Source organism: Sus scrofa, chromosome 1 (assembly GCF_000003025.6).
Source record: "Sus scrofa isolate TJ Tabasco breed Duroc chromosome 1, Sscrofa11.1, whole genome shotgun sequence".
Classification (NCBI taxonomy): domain Eukaryota; kingdom Metazoa; phylum Chordata; class Mammalia; order Artiodactyla; family Suidae; genus Sus; species Sus scrofa.
The window spans coordinates 163,057,071-163,077,946 of NC_010443.5; the positions used below are offsets into that span (position 1 = coordinate 163,057,071).

At 39.1% G+C, this 20,876-nt stretch overlaps 1 protein-coding gene and 1 long non-coding RNA gene across 5 annotated transcripts in view; one reads left to right on the forward strand and one right to left on the reverse strand.

The window, feature by feature from the left end:
* ATP8B1 (ATPase phospholipid transporting 8B1) overlaps nucleotides 1-5,970 on the forward strand; it is a 126,832-nt gene extending 120,862 nt beyond the window's left edge. For all 4 annotated transcript variants that reach the window (XM_021100031.1, XM_021100041.1, XM_021100045.1 and 1 more), the window contains 3 exons: nucleotides 1-139; nucleotides 2,493-2,623; nucleotides 4,240-5,970. In XM_021100031.1, the coding sequence (XP_020955690.1) occupies nucleotides 1-139; nucleotides 2,493-2,623; nucleotides 4,240-4,461 (492 nt within the window). In that variant the 3' untranslated portion in view covers nucleotides 4,462-5,970. The remainder of the gene's footprint in view (nucleotides 140-2,492; nucleotides 2,624-4,239) is intronic.
* The window catches only part of LOC110261747, a 25,496-nt gene continuing 4,645 nt past the window's right edge, over nucleotides 26-20,876 (reverse strand). Inside the window, exons 3-5 of the long non-coding RNA XR_002346204.1 lie at nucleotides 4,179-4,479; nucleotides 2,403-2,587; nucleotides 26-150 (exon numbers count right to left, since the gene is read on the reverse strand). This is a non-coding gene — a long non-coding RNA (uncharacterized LOC110261747). The remainder of the gene's footprint in view (nucleotides 151-2,402; nucleotides 2,588-4,178; nucleotides 4,480-20,876) is intronic.

Sequence of the window (20,876 nt, forward strand, 5' to 3'; positions counted from 1 at the left end):
ATTGGCTTGGATACTTCTTATTGGACTTTTGTGAATGCTTTTTCAATTTTTGGAAGCATTGCACTTTATTTTGGCATCATGTTTGACTTTCATAGTGCTGGAATACATGTTCTCTTTCCGTCTGCATTTCAATTTACAGGTTGGTATTTTCTAAATTCCAAAAATAAATGAGTAGAAAAATGTCATTCATTTACATTCTGATATATCAGATAAGACTTCAGGGTAAGTAAAAACACAAAGTGTAAATTATTGCTAGTGAAAATCTATGTCCCTGACCAGAAACTGAATGATGGTGGCAGGCTGCTAAGAGTGGTAACATGATGGGAGGAAAGCAAATCAAAAGCACTTTAAGCTATAACTATGCTTTTTTTTTTTCCTTCCACAAAACCTAATATTGGTAGGTTATTGGGAAATTGGTAACACTATAGTTTACTCCTGCTAAAACACTGCCTAGCAATACATAATGAATTTTATTTATTTTTTTTTCTTTTTGCCTTTTCTAGGGCCGCTCCTATGGCATATGGAGGTTCCAAGGCTAGGGGTCTAATCGGAGATGTAGCCACCGGCCTACACCACAGCAATGCCAGATCTGAGCTGAATCTGCGACCTGCATCACAGCTCACGGCAACGCTGGATCACTAACACACTGAGAGAGGCCAGGGATTGAACCCACAACCTCATGGTTCCTAGTTGGATTCATTAACCACTGAGCCACGATGGGAACTCCACATAATGAATTTTAAACTTTTTTGTACCTTCTGACCCAGTCTTTAGAGAGGGGGAAAATACCCTAAGATAAAACACACTAAATGTTGGAAAGGTAAACTGCACAAAGGGATTGTTATCACCAAAACATTTCTAAAAAATTGGAAATAGTCCAAAAACCTAGGAACATCAAATTAGCTAAACAAACTATGAATCCCATATGATGGGATTCTAGAACTCAAAAGTGGACTACATCATTGGAAATATGTATGCAGAGCAATAAAGAAACTTATGGAAAATAATTTACAGCTGCATAAAACATATGACAAATTGACAAGTACTAGAATGAATTTGAACTGATAAATTTTATAAATAGCATGAATTGGAATTTATGAACTTCTTATTTTGGATAGAGTAGCTTAGATTTACAGTGGAAAAAATTCCCTATAAACTTGTTTCCCTGTAAAAGATGAGGTTTTGTTTTGTTTTTAATGACCAGTTGTTGGGTTGTAAAAGACAGTTGCTGTGGTAACGCTTTTCTTCTTGGGATTGAGCTCAATTTTTTTTTATGACTGTTTTTCTTTACTGACTGTGTGTTTCAAAGTTTTAGTACCCTGTTACTTAGAATATTCCCACAGGGAGTGTATTTAAACCCTATATACATTTCACAGTGTAAAAGACACATTTAAAAAATAAAATTCTAAAAATTTTTATAAACTTACAGTTTCAGTACAGAAAATATTGTGACAAATTTGGATTTAGTTTAAAAATTGAGTAGTATATATGATTATCTGGCTTTATTATATACTTTGTCATTTTCTCTGATGTGAAAAAACAGAAGCCGAATTCAGTGGAAAAAGCCAGATGTGGGGTTTAATTTAGGAGTTGTCTTAGCTAGTTCTGATTCCTTGGGCAAATTTCTTCACTTCTTCCACAACTCAGTTTCCTCAGGTGGGTAATACTCAGCCCTCTTTCCTCAAGAGGGTAAGACTCAGCCCTCAGAAATGATTAAATGGCATAATCTGGGAGTTCCCTGGTGGCTCAGCAGGTTAAGGATCTGGTATTGTCACTGCTGTGGCCCAGGGAAGTCCCACATGCCATGGGCATGGCCCCCAAAAAAACTGTCATGATCTGTATAAAATACCTAGCACGAGGTTTATCCCACAAATGGCAGTTTCAAACCAAAACTATACATTGGAAAGTGCTTAAGTTCCTTAAAAAAATCCAGAAGTATCAATTGTCTACTTTGCATTTTTAATCAACATGAGGTCAACAAATGTACTTTTTATTTTCCTTATTTGTTTGCCTATATACATTTACCTTGTTCCAAAGAATTTACCTTCCTAATTTTGCTTTGCTTAGCCTGACTTTAAAATGTTCATTTGTTGAGCAGTGATGGGATGTTTGGGAGAGGGTAATCTGGTTATAAAAGCTTACCACAGAAGACTTCCCATTGTGGTGCAGCAGAAACGAATCTGACTGGTATCCATGAGGATGTGGGTTCGAGCCCTGGCCTTAGTCAGTGGGTTAAGGATCCAGCATTGCTGTGAGCTGTGGTGTAGGTCACAGACGTGGCTCGGATCTGGCGTGGCTGTAGCTGTGGTGTAGGCTGGTGGCTGCAGCTCCTATTTGACCCCTAGCCTGGGATCCTCCATATGCCACAAGTGCAGGCCTGAAAAGGGGGTAAAAAAGCTTACCATAGAGAAGGGAATGTGTGGATTATGGAATTTTAACCATGCCCATGGGACGAAAGGACCACTGTGATTCAGTCTCTGTGTTCTTTCCAGGCACAGCTTCCAATGCTCTGAGGCAGCCATACATTTGGTTGACCATCATCTTGACCGTTGCTGTGTGCTTGCTGCCCGTTGTTGCCATACGTTTCCTGTCAATGACAATTTGGCCATCAGAAAGTGATAAGGTATAGAAAAAATACTCTCCCAATTCTGAGTGCCTCTCACAGAAATCAAAGCATTTTCCCCAAAGCAGCTTTCCTGCAAAATTCCAAGTTTTGGGAAGTCTGGAATGAACATTTTTTATGACCTACTCCTCTTTGCTCGCTTTTTATTACAAAAATTATCAAACGTAAAAAGGGAGAATAGTATAATGAAGCCCCATATATCTATCCTCTCAATGTAACAATTATACTGTTAATATTTTGCCATGCAAACGGGCTGGGTTTTTTTTTCCCTTCATTTAAAGGAAAACATCACCTCTTACAGCACAATTCTTTGAGTTACAAGTAGCAGAAAGCTATGGCTCAAAAATCATCTCCATTCACATAATAATTAGGCTTCAAGATCAGCTGATCAGCAACTTAATGTGATCAAAAAAGACTGGGGTTGGAATTCCTGTTGTGGCTCAGTGGTAACAAACCCAACTAGTATCCATGAGGACGTGGGTTTGATCCCTGGTCTCGCGCTCAGTGGGTTAAGGATCTGACATTGCCGTGAGCTGTGGTGTAGGTCACAGACAAGGCTTGGGCCCCATGTGGCTCTGGCTGTGGTGTAGGCTGGCAGCTGCAGCTCTAATTCAACCCCTAGCCTGAGAATTTCCACATGCCTTGGGTGTGGCCCTAAAAAGACCAAAAAAAAAAAAAAAAAAAAAAAAATAGGGCTGGGTTTTTCCCATCTCTCCCCTCTTTACTATTAGTTTCATCTTGCAGCTGGAAGATGGCTTAGAGCAGTTCCTGGCATTGCATCCTGATATGTCAGTATCAGGGGAAGACTAAGGCCGTATTTTGTTCTTACCTTTCCCTTAGGGGCCTCAGACCTTCTTAGGGAGGGGCCCAGCACACTGCCCTCAGGTCTCATTAACCACAATTAGGTCACATGCCCATTCCTAGACTAGTAGGGAGCAAGGGAAATCAGTCAATCCCAAGCTTGGGAGTGGCGTCCACATCACAGGAGGAATGCCACTGGAAGGAGGACGGTACCTGAGTACCAACTCCATTTCAATTGGAAGGAAGGAGAGAGCAGATGCTAAATGGGCAACCTTCAGTATCTTCCAGATCTCCCTCTTCCACTAAGAAGAGGATGCAGTAGTAACATGAGAAAGAGACTAACAGTCTCTTTCTTTCTTTTTCTTTTTTTTTTTTTTTTTTTTTTTTTTTTTTGGCACAGGGTGCAGTGGCATGATATGGGATCTCGGTTCTCAGACGAGGGCCTCAGCTTGCACTAAAGCAGTGAAAGTGCCAAATCCTAACCAACTAGACCACCAGGGAACTCCCTAACAGAGATTTTTTTTTTCTTAGACCTGATTCACGAATTTTGAGCAGAAGTTTCAGAGTGGGAATATTGGCTCCCACTTTTCTAGTAGCTCTGGGAGCTTGGAAGAGTCATGGAAGCTCTGTCTCCCTCCATTTCTTTGTCTATAAATTGAGGACGGTTACTCCTGCCCTGAAATGAGGCTGCTGAGAGAAAGCCTGGTATAAGGGTCCCATCACTGTGGCCCGGCGCCCCCCCACCATCACTGACCTTCATTTCCATTCAGTCCGCCAGTTCTTTTTAATCTTGCCGGTCTCTTCCCCTTGGGTAGATCCAGAAGCATCGCAAGCGGTTAAAAGCCGAAGAGCAGTGGAAGCGGCGGCAAGTGTTCCGCCGGGGCGTGTCCACGCGGCGCTCAGCCTACGCTTTCTCCCACCAGCGGGGCTACGCGGACCTCATCTCCTCCGGGCGCAGCATCCGCAAGAAGCGTTCTCCCCTGGACGCTGTCATAGCCGATGGGACCGCAGAGTACAGGCGCACGGTGGAGAGCTGAGGCATCTGCCAAGGTGGCCTGGAGCAAAAGTGTCACACAGAGGAAATGTCTAATTTTTTGTATGAAACTCAGGACGTTTTGTAAAAAAAAAAAAAAAAAAAAAAAAAAAAAAAACAAACCTGTCACGAGGATGTTGAAGGCAATAACCTTTTAAACAAACTACTTGGGTTGGACTATTGCAATAGCGAAGCCAAGAAGACCTCTTAAAAAAGTCCTATTATTCAACTGCCGGTGTTAGGCTTCAAGTGAACGCTTCAACACCGCCACAGTCTAGTACAAGAGAATAAAGTCTTATATTTCAGTTCAAATGGTATTGTATTATAAAATTACAATTAGGTTTTCCTGTCTGAGATCTTCAACACAAATTTCCCAGAGGCTCCTTTTTTTTTTTTTTTCCTGGAACCTACCTAATTAAAAATCTTTTCTTTATAATGGTAATGACAAAAGATTTCTGAATGTTCACCCCCTAGAAGCTAAGTGGTCTGATGACTTTTTCAGAATTGAGAATGGGGCTGCCTGGTTTCATGTTCTCATATTGGTTTAATAATTCAGTTCAATCAACAAAAATTACTTCCCATTTCATAAGTACAAAGTTTGGTTTGTTTCGGTTTACTACCAAGTTGAAAGAGCACATTACACATGTTTACTTTTACTATTGTATATTATTTCAGCCCCTTCAGTAGTACCAAGTGAGTTTATTTTCTACTCTCATTAAAAAAAGATGCATTTAAATATTTATGGGCTTTTTTAAAAAAGCTTTTAAAAACTGAGGGTATCAGTGATAATTTGCAGAATATTGTCAAAGCTTTTTTTTGAAAAGCAAATTTTTGTGCCTGCCTATATGTAAAGAATTTTATAAAGGGACTTGAACAGAGACCTCATTCTTTTCTACCTGTCATATGTCTTAAGAGAAAAGCCTGTGGGTGGCCATATTTCTAGCGGTGTATCCTTTTAAAGTTGAAGATAACTTTAGGCAATTATGGAAACTATCCTCAAAGAGGTAAAAGTTATTCAGGGCTTTTCTCATTCAGTGTTTCACACACTAGTATCCATATTCCAGCGAAGATACAGAAGTGTTTTCACTAATTCTGTTCTTTTTCATTAGGTTGTGAAGGTTCACAATATGTTCCTTTAAATTCCTTATGAGGGAATCACAGCATGTATATAATTCATTTTCTAGGTATAATAAAAGAATGTATAGCTCTTTATTCTATGGAAATAAATTTCTGGAAGTTTACAACTTTTCTTGTAAATAAAAATATTGTAAGGCTTTTTTTTTTTTTGGTTAAAAAAAAAAGTTAGCTTGTATAGTTCTGTCAGTTTCAGATTTCTCTCCTGTGTTGTGAATTGTGGGAAATGCTGACGATGCAAATGTGTCAAAGACTTACATGGCTGGGTGCAATATCAAAAATTTTTAAATGAAAATTGCTTTGGATAAATTATTTCTATATCCTGTAAATCTGAGATTAACGTATATTTTTGTTTAAAAAAATAAATGCTTTAGTAATATCTTTGGGAAGTACAATCTTTTAAAATATCTTTTAAGTCGGGTTCTTTATTTTAGAGTGGGGTAAATGATGGAGGAATCTAGGCTTGTGTGGTTTCTAAAGGAACATCGGGGTCCTTTGTGGTGAGAAGTAAGGTATGGGAAGGGTACTAAGTGAAGTGGCTGAGAAAAGGGAATCAGACTACAGAGGCAGAGGTATGGATTAATAGTTGGTAAGACCAACTGTGTCCTGGGAACCCTTGAACAAAAGGAGGGGCTGGGAAGTGAATAGATAGACTAGAAATACATGATGCATGGCTGGCAGAAAAATCAGTGAAGGGGAATTAGGATGCTGAAGGGCAAGAGAACAGGTAAGGAAAAGGAGAGCCGAGTCTGATGAGCTGGTTGCAGGACAGGTGTTCGGCTCCTGGACAGTAAGGAAGCCATGACCCCAATAGGGAAATGGGCTATGAGGTTCTCTGCAGGAAGACAGAGATGTGGGACTTCTTTGGGAGACATAATTAGAAGTAGTGGGTCGACCAGCTGTCCTGGCGTGCTTGGTCTCAGACCTGGTCCACATGGGTTGACCAGCTGTCCCAGCAGACTTGGTCTCAGTGGACCCAGTCCATGCAGGTTGGTCAGCTACTACTTGTCAGAAGTAGCTGATGACAGAGTATCTATCTAGGGGTGTTTTGTAAGGAAGGAAATCAAGACGCCCTCTTTGCTATTCTACAACCAATAGCCTGCTTCTGGAAGAAGAATTCTGGAGCAGAATTTCATGTCTACCTCAGGGCAACCCTTTAGAAATGGGTGGGAGGAGATGGGACTGAAATGGTATGAGAAATGCAAAAGAAATGGTATGATAAAACCTGAGCAGACCTGGGAGATGGCCCCTAAAAAAATAAATTAAAGGCCATTTTTTTTCCTTAGCATATATACTACATTTAAATCAGTTGAGGAATAAATGTTTTTAACTAAAGAGCACCACCTAAAGGTTCCTACTGATGTTCACTCCAGAAACTGTTCAGTAATGATGACTGATGGGGAGAAAATTGTTCTTAAGACACTCAGTGTGATAGCAAAATGTACGCTAATGGAATCTAAATACATTTTAACAGTTGCTGCCTTCATGTGATGTGAATGAAGCTTAGGAAAATTGAAAGACAGCTTCCAAAAGCCCTGTCAGAACCTGCTAGTAAGTTATGGCTGCAGTAAAACTTTTGGTGCATTTACAAATACAAAAAGGCCTGTCAAAACAATAAAAGGAAAACTAAGCCTATCTCAGGAAGGGGTAGAGATTGGGCCCTTAAAAATAAACACTGTAAAAATGACTTTCTTGACTTGAATAATCACTTCTCTGAAGATATATAAATGTCTTATAAGCATATGAAGACATCCTCAACATCATTAGTCATTAGGGAAGTGCAAATTAAAACCATAATGAGATACTACTTCACACCCACTAGAATGTCGATTTTTAAAAAAGATTTTAAAAAAAGAAAATAAGTGTTGACAAGGATGTGGAGAAATTAGAACTTCCACCCATTGCAAATGGAACACTGAACTCGCTATGAAAAACAGTCTGGCAGTTCCTCACAAGTTAAACAAACTTACTGTCAATTCTCCTAGGTGTGTGTGTGTGTGTACACCAAACATTGAAAACAGGTACTTAGATATTTGCACCTGAATATCCATAACACTATTCACAATAGCCAAAAGGTAGAAACAACCTAAATATTCATTAACAGAGGAATCATAAACAAACTGCAGTATATACATACAATGGAATATTATTTAGCCATATAAAGGAAGGAGGCCAGTTCAAGACAGTGACAAAGGAAGATCCTGAATTCAACTCCTCCCATGAACACACCAAATCTAGAGCATATGAGACAATTTCCTCTGAAAACAAAAACAACTAGCTAAGAGACTCCTACAGATCAGGAAACGAGAAAAAGCACACAGCAACACAGGTAAGAAAGGCTGGGATACACTCTCGCTGAAAACCCCAGAGCTTCTCCATGAAGGCAGGTTATAACCCCACACCAGGCATCCCAACATTTAAGACCTGCATCCCAAAACATCTGGCTTTGAAAGCCAAGAGGATCTCACATCCACAAGGCCCACAAGGCGATAGCAAACTAGAAATGGCTATTAAAAGGCTCATACCATCAGATCCACCTGCACCAGGGCTCAGCACAGAAGGAGCCAACTGAGATACACCCAGGCTTTATGTAAGAGGCTTATTTGCTTATGTCTTATAAGGTTGGTCAGAAGGTCAGAGGCCCTTAGCAAAATCTAAGGACCCGCTGGGATACTCTCTAGAGGCTAGTGGACAATATCTTTGTGCTTTCCCTTTGTCTTACTCCTGCCATTGGGACACTATCATTTCTTTTTTAAAACCTAGTTTTTGGGTTTCTTTCCCCTGGTGGGCAACATCTTTATGCCCTCCCTATGCTGCGGTCCAGAGCACCGTTATCTCCCAGATGGGAGCTTTTACCTGCATCCAGTATCCTGTTTGTACATCTGGTACACTAGTTTTTATGATTACAACCCAGAAGACACCTTTGAATACCTGGCTCTGATGGCCGGGGGGGGTGGTTTATGCTTACAGGCCCCTCAGGACTGTAACCAACAGAGAAAGAGTTCTTTACTGACTACCATCTCCAGGGCACAGCAAGAAGCAACAGTCCAAGGAGTCTTTCTATAAAAGACGCCCACTGGCTGATGTTCATAACTGTGGCCTGAGGAGCAAATTTCTAAAGAAGTGCACACCTAAGGGCCCCCTGTAATGCAATCCAGTGACTCAGAGGGTGAGGACTTGTGTTTTCACTCTGTAGCCATCCAGAGCCCCAGCATCTCCCAGAAAGGAGTTTGTATGTGTCTGGTTCCAGATTTTACAACTAATACCTTGGTTTCTGTGGCTACTGCCTAAGTGATGTCCTTTAACCATCTGTCTCTGAAGGGCAGCAAGGCTTGTGTTCCTGGGCTCCATGGGGTTGTAATAAGTGGGAAAATAGTTCTTGGCCTGCTATCATGCCCCCAGGGCACAGTGAGACAGTGATGGAAACAGAGCCCAGTCTTTTTGTGATAAAGGAATATTTTGCTTGTCCTGGAGCTTTGACCTAAGGGGCAGGCTTCTGGTTTGATGCACATTTAGAGACTGACTGAGATACTCTCCTTGGACAAAGGCTGGAGGATGCAGACTTTATGCTTTCCATCTGCCCACCATTATCTCCTATATGGGGGCTTGTACAGTTGTCTGGAGCCACAATTTTAGTGAAGGATGCCTGGGGACACTTCTAGGGAACCTAGCTTTTGCAGCCATCAGGGCTTATGCCTGTATTCTATATATTTGTATATACTGCTGCCTAAGGGTCTAGCTTCCAATCAGCCTGAATCTACGTGCTGACTGAGATCCTCCTCTATGGGATAATGACAAGTCTTGGCACACCCTCAACTACCGGGAGCCTCTAAAATTAAAATGGGCAGTTTGGACAATCGCAAAGGTTTGAGAGACAACCAACAGCTAGGGCAGGGTTGGATGATGAGCTTCATCTCCTAAAAGAGGCCACTCCCTCGAGATTGGGAAAGATGGATGTTTTACCTTCTCATAGAAACCAACAGAGTCAAGGAAAAATGAAGAAATAGAGAAATATGTTCCAAACAAAGGAACAAGACAAAAACTCAGGAAAAAAACACTTAATATAAAGAAGATAAGTAATTTACCTCATAAAGAGTTCAAAACAAAGGTCATAAAGATGCTTACCAAGCTCAAGAACGGAATGGATGAACACGGTGAAGACTTCAACATAAACAGTATAAGAGAGTGTTGAATCAAAGTCACAGAGCTGAAAAAACAATAATGAGACTAAAAAGAACACTGCTGGGGTTCAACAGCAAACTAGATGAAGCAGAAGAAAAGACAAGAGGACAGTGGACATCACGGAATCAGAGGGAAAAAAAAGAATGAAAAAAAGTAAAGATGGCTTAAGTGACTTATGGGACAACATCAAATGGACCAACATTCACATTTCAAGGGGTCACAGAAGGAGAAGAAAGGAGAAAAATCATTTGAAGAAATAACAGCTGAAAAATTCCCTAACATGGGGAAGGAAAGAGCCATCTATGTGTAAGAAGAATAGAGAGTTCAAGTAAAAACCCAAAGAGATCCACACCAAGACATACTATAATTAAAATTAAAAAAAAATCAAAGACTTGAAGAATAAACTTCTAGCTGCCCATGGGGAGAGGAGGGAGTGGGAGGGATCAGTAACTTGGGGTTAACGGATGCAAACTATTGCTCTTGGAATGGATTTACAATGAGATCCTCCTGTGTAGCACTGAGAACTATTTCTAGATAATTATATCACAACACAAAAATGGGAGGAAAAAGTATGTATACATGTAAGTGTAACTTGGTCCCCGTGCTGTATAGTGGAAAAAAATTTTTTTAAATAAATTTTTAAAAAAGTTAAAGATGAGAAAATCTTAAAATCAGCAAGAGGATAAAAATTTGTTATGTACAAAAAATACTCCCATAAGACTATCAGCAGATTTTTGAGTAGAAGTTCTACAGGCAATAGGGAATGGCATGATGTAATCAAAGTGAAAAAAGAAAAAAAAAACTTTCAATCAAAAATACTGTATCCACTATGTCCAAGATGGGATTAAGATGGCAGAATAGAAGGACTGAAGCTCACCTTCTCTCATAAAAATAATAAAATTACAACCAAATGCTGAACAACCTTCAACCAAATGGACTAGAAACTTTCAAAAAGATATCCTACTTCAGAAGACAAAAAGGAGGCCACATCAAGAGGTAGGAGGGGTGATTACATAATATAAGCAACCCCATACCTGCTGGGTGGGAAGCCCACAGACTGGAAAATAACTGTATCAGAGACTCACCTACAGGAAAGAGACTTCTGAGCCCCACATCAGGTCCCCACGCCTGGGGATCTGGCATAGGGAGAAAGAGCTCCTGGAGCATCTGGCAAAGAAAGCCAGTGGGGCTTGTGCACAAGAACTCCATGGGACTGGGAGAAATGGAGACTCCATTATTATTATTATTATTATTTGTTTTTTTGTCTTTTCTAAGCCCTCACCTGCAGCATATGGAGTTTCCCAGGCTAGGGGTCTAATCGGAGCTGTAGCCGCCAGCCTACACCAGAGCCACAGGCAACACGGGAACTGAGCCACATCTGCAACCTGCACCACAGCTCATGGCAACGCCAGATACTTAACCCACTGAGCAAGGCAAGGGATCAAACCTGAAACCTCATGGTTCCTAGTCAGATTTGCTAACCACTGAGCCACAATGGGAACTTCAGAGACCCTATTCTTGAAAAGTGCACACGGGCATTCATGTGAACTGGGTCCCAGCCTAAATAAATAAATAAATAAATAAAAACATAAAACATGGAAAAGAGGAAAATAAAAATGCAGAGCTTTAGAATGCATTCAAACTTTTAAGTTGTTATCAATCGAAAATAGATCATTATAAATAAAAGTTGTTATATGTAAGCCTCATGGTAACCAAAGAGAAAAAAAAAACGTAGATATACAAAAGATAAAGACATCTAAGTGTACCATTACAGAAATCATCAATCACAGAAGACAAGATCAAGAAAAGAAGAAAGGAAATCAAGAATTACAAAGAAAAGAGAAAACACCTAAGAAGGGGAGATAGGATTAAGATGATTAAGACAGTTGAATAGAAGAACTGGAGCTCACAATCTCATATAAAAGCAACAAAATTACAACAACTTGCTGAACAAACTTTGAACAAATAGACTGCAAAGTATCAAGAAAGATATCCTACTCCAGAAGACAAAGAGACAGTGGGAGGGCAATTACATGATATAAGCAACCCCATATCCCACAGACTGGAAAGTAAGTATATAGCAGCCCACAGACTGGAAAAGTAAGTATATAGCACAGGTTTAGCCAGGGAGAGTTCTGAGCCCCACATCATGCTCCCACGCCTGAGGATCTGGCATTGAAAGGAGGAGCCCTTAGAGCATTAGGCACTGAGAGACAGTGGGGCTTGTTCACAGGAGCTCCAAGGGACTAAGGGAAACACAGACTGCATTCTTGAAAAGCGCACACGGACATTCATGTGAACTGGGTCCCAGGGCAAAGCAGAGGATCCATAGGAATCTAGGTCAGACCTGACTGCAGTTCTTGGAAGATCTCCTGGAAAAACAAGGGGTGACTGTAGCTTACTATGGGGAAAGGACATTGGAGGCAAAGGTCTCAGGAATAATAATCAGCGTGAACTCCTTTAGATGTGGCCATTTTGGGAAAACCTGGCCCCACCCATTAGCTCTGAGAAGCCCCAAGCCAAACAATAATCCAGGTGGGATCACAGCCCCATTCATCAGTAAACAGGCAGCCTAAAGACCCCTCAGGCACACAGCCCCCTCTAATCTCACCCAGAGACCAAGCCCCACCCACCAGAGGGATTCAAATTAGCCCCACCTACCAGTGGATAGGCACTAGTCCCTCCCATTAGGAAGCCTAAAGTAAGCGCCTGTACCAAATTCAGTCACAGGGTGGCAGACATCAGAAGCAAGAGAAGATACAACTGCATTGACTGCAAAGAGGAGACCACACCAAAAATCTATACAAACTGAAAAGGCAGAGAATTATGACTCAAATAAGGAAATAAGAAAAAAAAAAAAAACAGTTAAGTGATCTGCATATTACCAACCTCCATGAAAAAGACATTAGACTAATAATCGTAAAGATGATTCAAGATCTTGGAAATAAACTGGAGGCAAACATTGATAAATTACAAGAAACACTGAGGTAAGAAGTAGACGGTTTAAGGATTAAGCAAGCATAGATGCAAAGTACAATAACTGAAATAAAAAATTTCCTAGAGGAGTTCCTGTTGTGACTCAGTGGTTAACAAATCCGACTATAAACCATAAGGCCTCAAGTTTGATGCCTGGCTTTGCTCAATGGGTTAAGGATCCGGCATTGCTGTGAGCTGTGGTGTAGGCCGCAGACGTGGCTCAGATCTGGTGTTGCTGTGGCTCTAGTGTAGGCCGGCAGCTAGAGCTCCAATTAGACCCCTAGCCTGGGAACCTCCATATGCTGCAGGTGTGGCTCTAGAAAAGACAAAAAGCCAAAAAAACAAATTCACTAGGAGCAAACAACAGCACAATACAGGAGACAGAAGAATGAATAAGTGAGGTGGAAGACAGGCTAGTAGAAATCACTGAAGAGGAACAGAAAAGAGAAAAAAGTAAATGAAATGAAAACAGTCTAAGAGAACTCTGGGACAATGTTAAACACATCAACATGTGTATTACAAGGGTGTCAGAAGGAGAATAGAGAAAAGGCCAGAGAAATGGTTGAAGAGATAAGAGCGAAAAACTTCCCAAACATGGCAAAGGAATCACTCAATCAAATCCAGGAAGCACAATGAATACCATATAAAATAAACCCAAGGAGGAACACCCCAAAACACGTATTAATCAAACTGACCAAAATTAAAGACAAAGAGAAAATATTGAAAGCAGCTAGGGAAAAGAAACAAACAATATACAAAGGAACACCAATAAGGTTATTGACAGATTTTTTAGCAGAACTCTGCAGGCCAGAAGGAAGTGGCATGATATACTTAAAGTGATGAAAGGCAAAAACCTCCAACCAAAATTACTCCATCCAGGAAGGCTCCCATTCAAATTTGAAGGAGAAATCAAAAGCTTTACAGACAAGCAAGAGCTAAGAGAATTCAGCACCACTAAACCAGATTTACAACAAATACTAAAGGAACTTCCCTAGGTGGAAAAGAAAAGGCCACAACTAGAAATAAAAATATCACAAATGACAAGGCTCACTGATAAAGGCATACCTATAGCAAGGGTAGGAAATCATTCACAAACAAATATGCTACAAAAGCCAAAACCATGAGAAGAGGAGGGTACAAATGCTGGATACTGGAGATGCACTTGAAATTAAGAGACCAACAACTTAAAACAATCTTGTATATATGTATATCTATATATATTTGATATAGACTCCTATATCAAAAGTTCAGGGTAACTGCCAACCAAAAATCTACAATTGATACACACACAAAAAAGAAAAATCAACTCAAATAAAACACTAAAGATAGTCATCAAACTACAAGAGCAGAGAACAATAGAAAAGGGAAGAAAAAAGAGCAACAAAAACAAACCCAAAACAGTTAACATAATGGCAATAAGAACATACATATCAATAACTACCTGACATGTAAATGGATTAAATGCCCCAACCAAAAGACACAGAATGCCTGAATGGATTAAAAAGAAAAAAAAAAAGACCCATGTTTATGCTGTCTTCAAGAGACCCACTTCACTTCTAGGGACACATACACATTGAAAGTGAGACGATGGAAGAAAACAGTCCATCCAAATGGAAATCAAAAAGAGCTGGAGCAGCAATACTCCTATCAGACAAAATAGACCTTAAAATAAAGACTATTCTAAGAGACAAAAAAGGACATTACATAATAATCAAAGGATAAATCCTAAAAGAAGATATAATAATTGTAAATATATATGCACCCAACATAGGATCACCTCAATATACAAGGCAACTGCTAACAACCTTAAAAGAAGAAATTTTACAGTAACACAATAATAGCAGGGGACTTTAACACCCCACTTACAGAAACGGACAAATCACCCAGACAAAGTCAACAAGGAAACACAGGACCTAAATGAACCATTAGACCAGATGGACTTAATAGATATTTATAGGACATTCCATCCAAAAGCAGAAGAATACACATTCCCCTCAAGTGCACACAGAACATTCTCTAGGGTTGATCACATTCTGGGCCACAAATCAAGCCTCAGTAACTTTAAGAAACCTGAAATCACATCAAGCATCTTTTCTGACCATAACGCTATATATACAACTGGAAGTCAACAACAAGAAGAAAATAAAACCACAAACACATGGAGACTAAACAACATCCTACTAAACAACCAATCGATCACTGAAGAAATCAAAGAGGAAAGTAAAAAATACCCAGAAGCAAACGACAATAAAGATACAACACTCCAAAACCTATGGCATGCAGCAAAAGCAGTTCTAAGAGGGAAGTTTATAGCAATACAAGCCCACCTTAGGAAACAAGAAAAAGCACAAATAAACAACCCAACTTTACACCTAAAGCAGCTAGAGAGAGAAGAACAGACAAGGCCTAAAGTTAGCAGACCGGAAAGAAATCATAAAGATCAGGGCGGAAATCAATGAAAGAGAAACAAAGAAAACCATAGAAAGGATCAATGAAACAAAAAGCTGGTTCTTTGAAAAGATCAACAAAACTGATAAACCCTTAGCCAGACTTATGAAGAATAAAAAGAGAGAGGGCTCAAAGCAACGAAATTAGAAATGAAAAAGGAGAAGTTACAACAGACACCACAGAAATACAAAGGATCATAAGAGACTACTACATGCCCATAAAACAGAAAACCTAAAAGAAATGGACAAATTCTTAGAAAGGTACCATCTTCCAAGACTAAACCAAGATGAAATTGAAAGCATGAATGGACCAATCACAAGGACTGAAATTGAATCTGTGATTTTAAAATTTCCAACAAACAAAAGTCCAGGACCAGATGGCTTCACCGGCAAATTCTATCAAAAATTCACAGAAGAGCTAACACCTATCCTTCTGAAACTATTCCAAAAAATTGCAGAGGAAGGAACACTCCCCAAACTCATTCTATGAGGCCACCATCACCCTGATACCAAAGCCAGACAAAGATACCACACAATAAAGAAAATTATAGGCCAATTTCAGTGATGAACATAGATGCAAAAATCCTCAACAAAATACTAGCAAACCAAATCCAACAATCCATTAAAAGGATTGTACCTCATGATCAAGTGGGATTTACCCCAGGGATGCAAGGATTCTTCAATATCCACAAGTCAATCGGTGTGATACCCCACATTAACAAACTGAAGAATAAAAACCATATGATCCTCTCAATAGATGCAGAAAAAGCCTTTGACAAAATCCAACTCCCATTTCTGATAAAAACCTTCCAGAAAGTGGGCACGGCCTTCACATAATAAAGGCCATATACAACAAACCCAGAGCTAACATCACTCTCAATGGTCAAAAGCTGAAAGACTTTCCACTGAGATCAGGAATAAGACAAGGATGTCCGCTCTCATGACTACTATTCAACATAATTTTGGAAGTCCAAGCCATGGCAATCAGAGAAGAAAAAGAAATAAAAGGAATCCAAATTGGAAAGGAAAATGTAAAACAATCACTATTTGCAGATGACATGATACTATATCTAGAAAATCCTAAAGATGCTACCAAGAAAATTGTTAGAGGTCATCAATGAATTTGGCAAAGTCACAGGATATAAAATTAATACAAGGAAATCAACTACATTGCTATATACTAAAAATGAAAGATCAGAGAGAGAAATTAGGGAAACAGTTTCATTTACCATTGCATAAAAAAAGAATAAAATACTTAAGAATAAACCTACCAAAAGACACAAAAGACCTGTACTCTGAAAACAAGACACTGATGAAAGAAATCAAAGACGACACAAACAGATAGAAAGATATAACATCTTGGATTGGAAGAATCAATATTGTCAAAATGACTATACTACCCAAGGCAATCTACAAATTCATTGCATCCCTATCAAATTACCATTTTTCACAGAACTAGAACAAAATATCTTCAAGTTTATTTGGAAGCACAAAAGACCCAGAATAGCCAAAGCCATCCTGAGAAAGAAAAATGGAGCTGGAGGAATCAGGCTCCCTGGCTTCACACTATACTACAAAGCTACGGTCATCAAAACAGCATGGTACTGGCACAAAGGCAGAAATACAGATAAGTGCAACAGGATAGAAAGCCCAGAATTCAACCCACGCACCTACAGTCAACTAATCTATGACAAAGGAGGCAAGAATATACAATGGGGAAAAGACAGTCCCTTCAACAAGTGGTGCTGGAAAAACTGGACAGCCACATGTAAAAGAATGAAATTAGAACACTCCCTAACACCACACACAAAAATAAACTCAAAATGGATTAAAGACCTAAGCATGAGACCAGATACTATAAAACTCTCAGAGGAAAACATAGGCCAAACACTCTCCAACATAAACCACAACAATACTTTCTCGGATCCACCTCCTAGAGCAATGACAGTAAAAACAAAAATAAACAAATGGGACCTAATTAAACTTAAAAGTTTTTGCATGGCAAAGGAAATCATAAACAAAACAAAGACAACCTACAGAATGGGAGGAAATATTTCCAAATGAAGCGACTGACAAGGAATCAATCTCCAAAATATACAAACACCTCCTGCAGCTCAAAACCAAAAAAAAAACAAAAAACAAAAACAAAAAAAACAAACAAAAAAAAAACATCAAAAAATGGGCAGAAGATCTAAACAGACAATTCTCCAAAGAAGACATACAGATGGCCAAAAAGCACAGGAAAAGATGTTCAACATCACTCATTATTAGAGAAATGCAAATCAAAACAACTATGAGGTACCACCTTACACCAGCCAGAATGGCCATCATCAAAAAGTCTACAAACAATAAATGCTGGAGAGGGTGTGGAGAAAAGGGAACCCTGTTACACTGCTCGTGGGAATGTAAATCGGTACAGCCACTGTGGAAAACACTAAGGAGATTCCTCGGAAAACTAAAAATAGAATTACCATTTCGTCCAGCAATCCCACTCCTGGGCATCTATCCAGAGAAAACCATGACTCAAAAAGATACATGTACTCCAATGTTCACTGCAGCACTATATGCAGTATCCAAGACATGGAAGCAACCTAAATGTCCACTGACAGAGGAGTGTATAAAGAAGGTGTGGTACATATACACAATGGAATATTACTCAGCCATTAAAAGGAATTAAATAATGGCATTTGCAGCAACATGAATGGACTTAGAAATTACCATGCTAAGTGAAGTCAGTCAGTGAGACAAATATCAAATGCTATCACTGACATGTGGAATCTATAAAAAGGACACCAAGAACTTCTTTTCAGAACAGATACTGACTCACAGACTTTGAAAAACTATGGTTTCCAAATGAGACAGGTTGAGGGGGTAGGAGGATGGGGGGGGGGGTTGGTATGGAAATGCTATAAAATTTGGTTGCGATGATTGTTGTACAACTATAAATGAAATAAAATTCATTTTAAAAGAAGACAGTTGACCCTTGAACAACGTTGGGTTTAGGGGCACTGACCCTCCAAACAGTTAAGAATCTACATATAATTTATAGTTGCCATTCATCTATGCAGCTCCTTTGTATCTACAGCCTGCATTCAAAGATTCAACCAACCACAGATTGTATTTGTATTTGTATTTTGTATTGTATTTGTATTGTATTTGTATTGTATTTGTATTTGTATTTGTATTTTGTATTGTATTTGTATTGTATTTTGTATTGTATTTTGTATTGTATTTGTATTTTCATGTATTTTCTATTACATGAAAAAAAAATCTGCTCACAAGTGAACTTGTGCCCATGTTGTTCAAGGGTCAACCATATATGTAAGTCAAACCATTAAAAAAAGAGTAAGTGACACCTTAAAATTGTTAAAAGGATTAAAAAAAATATTCTACAAGAAAACTACTTCAGCTCATCAATGAATATGGTAAAGTTGCAACATCTTAAACTATCAGAACAAGCCTATCTTCAGGACTTGGGTTATGCTCCAAATCTATAGGACTCAGGAGAATCAGAGAGTAGGGAACACTTTACATTAAATACCATGCAACTCCCCAACCAAAAAAGAAAAAGAAAAAAAAGAGATAGAGAGTCCTTTTTTTTTTTTTTTTTTTTTGACCAAGACGGAGCTTTAAAAATTATCTGAGCCCAGAGGAGGGGCTGTATAATAGGTAAACAGTCCTGAATCTGATCCAGGATAGGAATTTTTCTCTTTTCAAATGATTTAATTCATATCTTCTTCTGCAAAGAGATAATGATTCCTGATTAAAATGTTTAGAAAATTTTCTGATAAATTTAAGAACATTAAGACATGTTTTGGAAAACTAGTCACCCACCCACCCAACTGACATTAGTCAAGACTTTTAGTGACCTTTCATTAGAACACTTTCTGTTTTCAAATTTAGTCTAACAATGATTATTTAACCATTTATCAAATGTGAATTTCTAAGCTGAGACTACCCTTTCCCCTTATGGCAAGATTGTGATTAAACTTTAACTGCAGTCCTGTCTGATGTGTTCTCTTTAACACTGAGGTCAACTGTATGACATTTAATTCCCCTGAAAGAATGCTTACTTGCTTGTAAAGGTGAGAACAGCAAAATTCAGACAAAGTAATGAACAGTACGTATTGACCAAGTTGTTAGGTGTTCCTCAAACACATTATTGAGCAACTTTCTTCAAGACGAAGCTATCTGAAGAGTGCTGTGTAGAGGACTGATTAAACTTAAAGGCTGATAGACTTTGATTTTATTCCACTCTTGGACTTTGAGTTAGTCAGCAACTGAAGAAGGTATTTGGTTATACTATAACCAGGAGTTGGGGTCAAAGACATGGGATTAAGGATTATAAATAAGGGTCAATGACATAGAAAGTCTCCAGTGTTGTAGCTAAAAGGAGTGGCTGCTGAATGTCCTTTCTTGGAGAAAGTACATAATTTGTACCATTGTTTGATACCAGTTTCTGCCTAAACTTCCAATACTTTGAAAATGCTCCTGAAATGCTTCCAGCAAAATCTATGTCTATTGAAAAAAGCATCTATCACTGAGCTGATTTTATTTCAGCATAAAGATGGCTTCCCTTTGAGTACCCATTCCTCTTCTCAACCACACTATTGCATCCAATAATTATTGGTTTAAACATCAATAATTTTGGATTTAATTGCCATATATTTCAGAAACTTTCCTTACTAATTCTACTATATATTTCCCTCCTCTGGGTTTAATATAAAAATTGGCCCTTAAAAGAAACATTTGTTCCATACCATAATTTAACCCTTCCCCTGTTCTTGGACATTTAGATTTTTTTTTACCATCTTAAACAACGCTGCAGTGAACATCCTTGTAAGACCTACCTCTGCTGCATCATCCTGTGTGTCTTCATTACCTTACAACACCACTTTTGGATTTCATTTCATTTTCTATGAAGTTTACTGAGAAGAGAATATGCTGCTTTGGGGAACTTGGCAGAATGACTGTTCAAATGGAATGATTAAATTGGCTTCTGAGTGTAAGTGCTGTTTGTGAAAATGAAGGTAAGAACAAACAAGCTAGCCAAGGGCTTATCTATCCCTTCTGGCATCAGCTGACAATGGATGGCCCACCCCAAAGAACAGAACAGACTGACCTGGAAATATAAAGCAGTCTCCACTACCTTGAAGTCTGGTCTTGCTGTCACATCTTCGATGTGGGGAGGTAGGAAGTTGAAAAGCAGGAAGATGCTTACCCTTAGGGGCCTACAGCTCAGGGTAGGACCCTACCTAGCACCTTAACCTTAGGCTCAGATTAAAGTGCTCTGAACTGAGGGATCAGGACCCTGGACAGCTCAGTGGGTATTTCCCTATCTTTATCACCCTCCTCTTAGGAAAAGGGTTCCCCCCTTCCTATTGAGTTTTACCTACGTATTGATTTATTACGCATAAAAGCTAACTGGTTAACCCCCAGGTAAAAAACCTCCTGAGTGTAAAGGGTTTGGGTTTGTTATTACACAACTGACTCCTGGTAATATTCTCTAAAATTCCTTTCCTTTTTACTCCTCTCTGAAGCTTTTATGGTTTGATAAGAAAAAGAGGTCCAACGTCCAAGGCTATATGACTGGTCATAGTAAAGGTGAATAGGACTAGAACTTAGCTTTCCTGATGCCATGACATTCACTAATTCAGCAGTTGTTGAGCATAAACAGTGT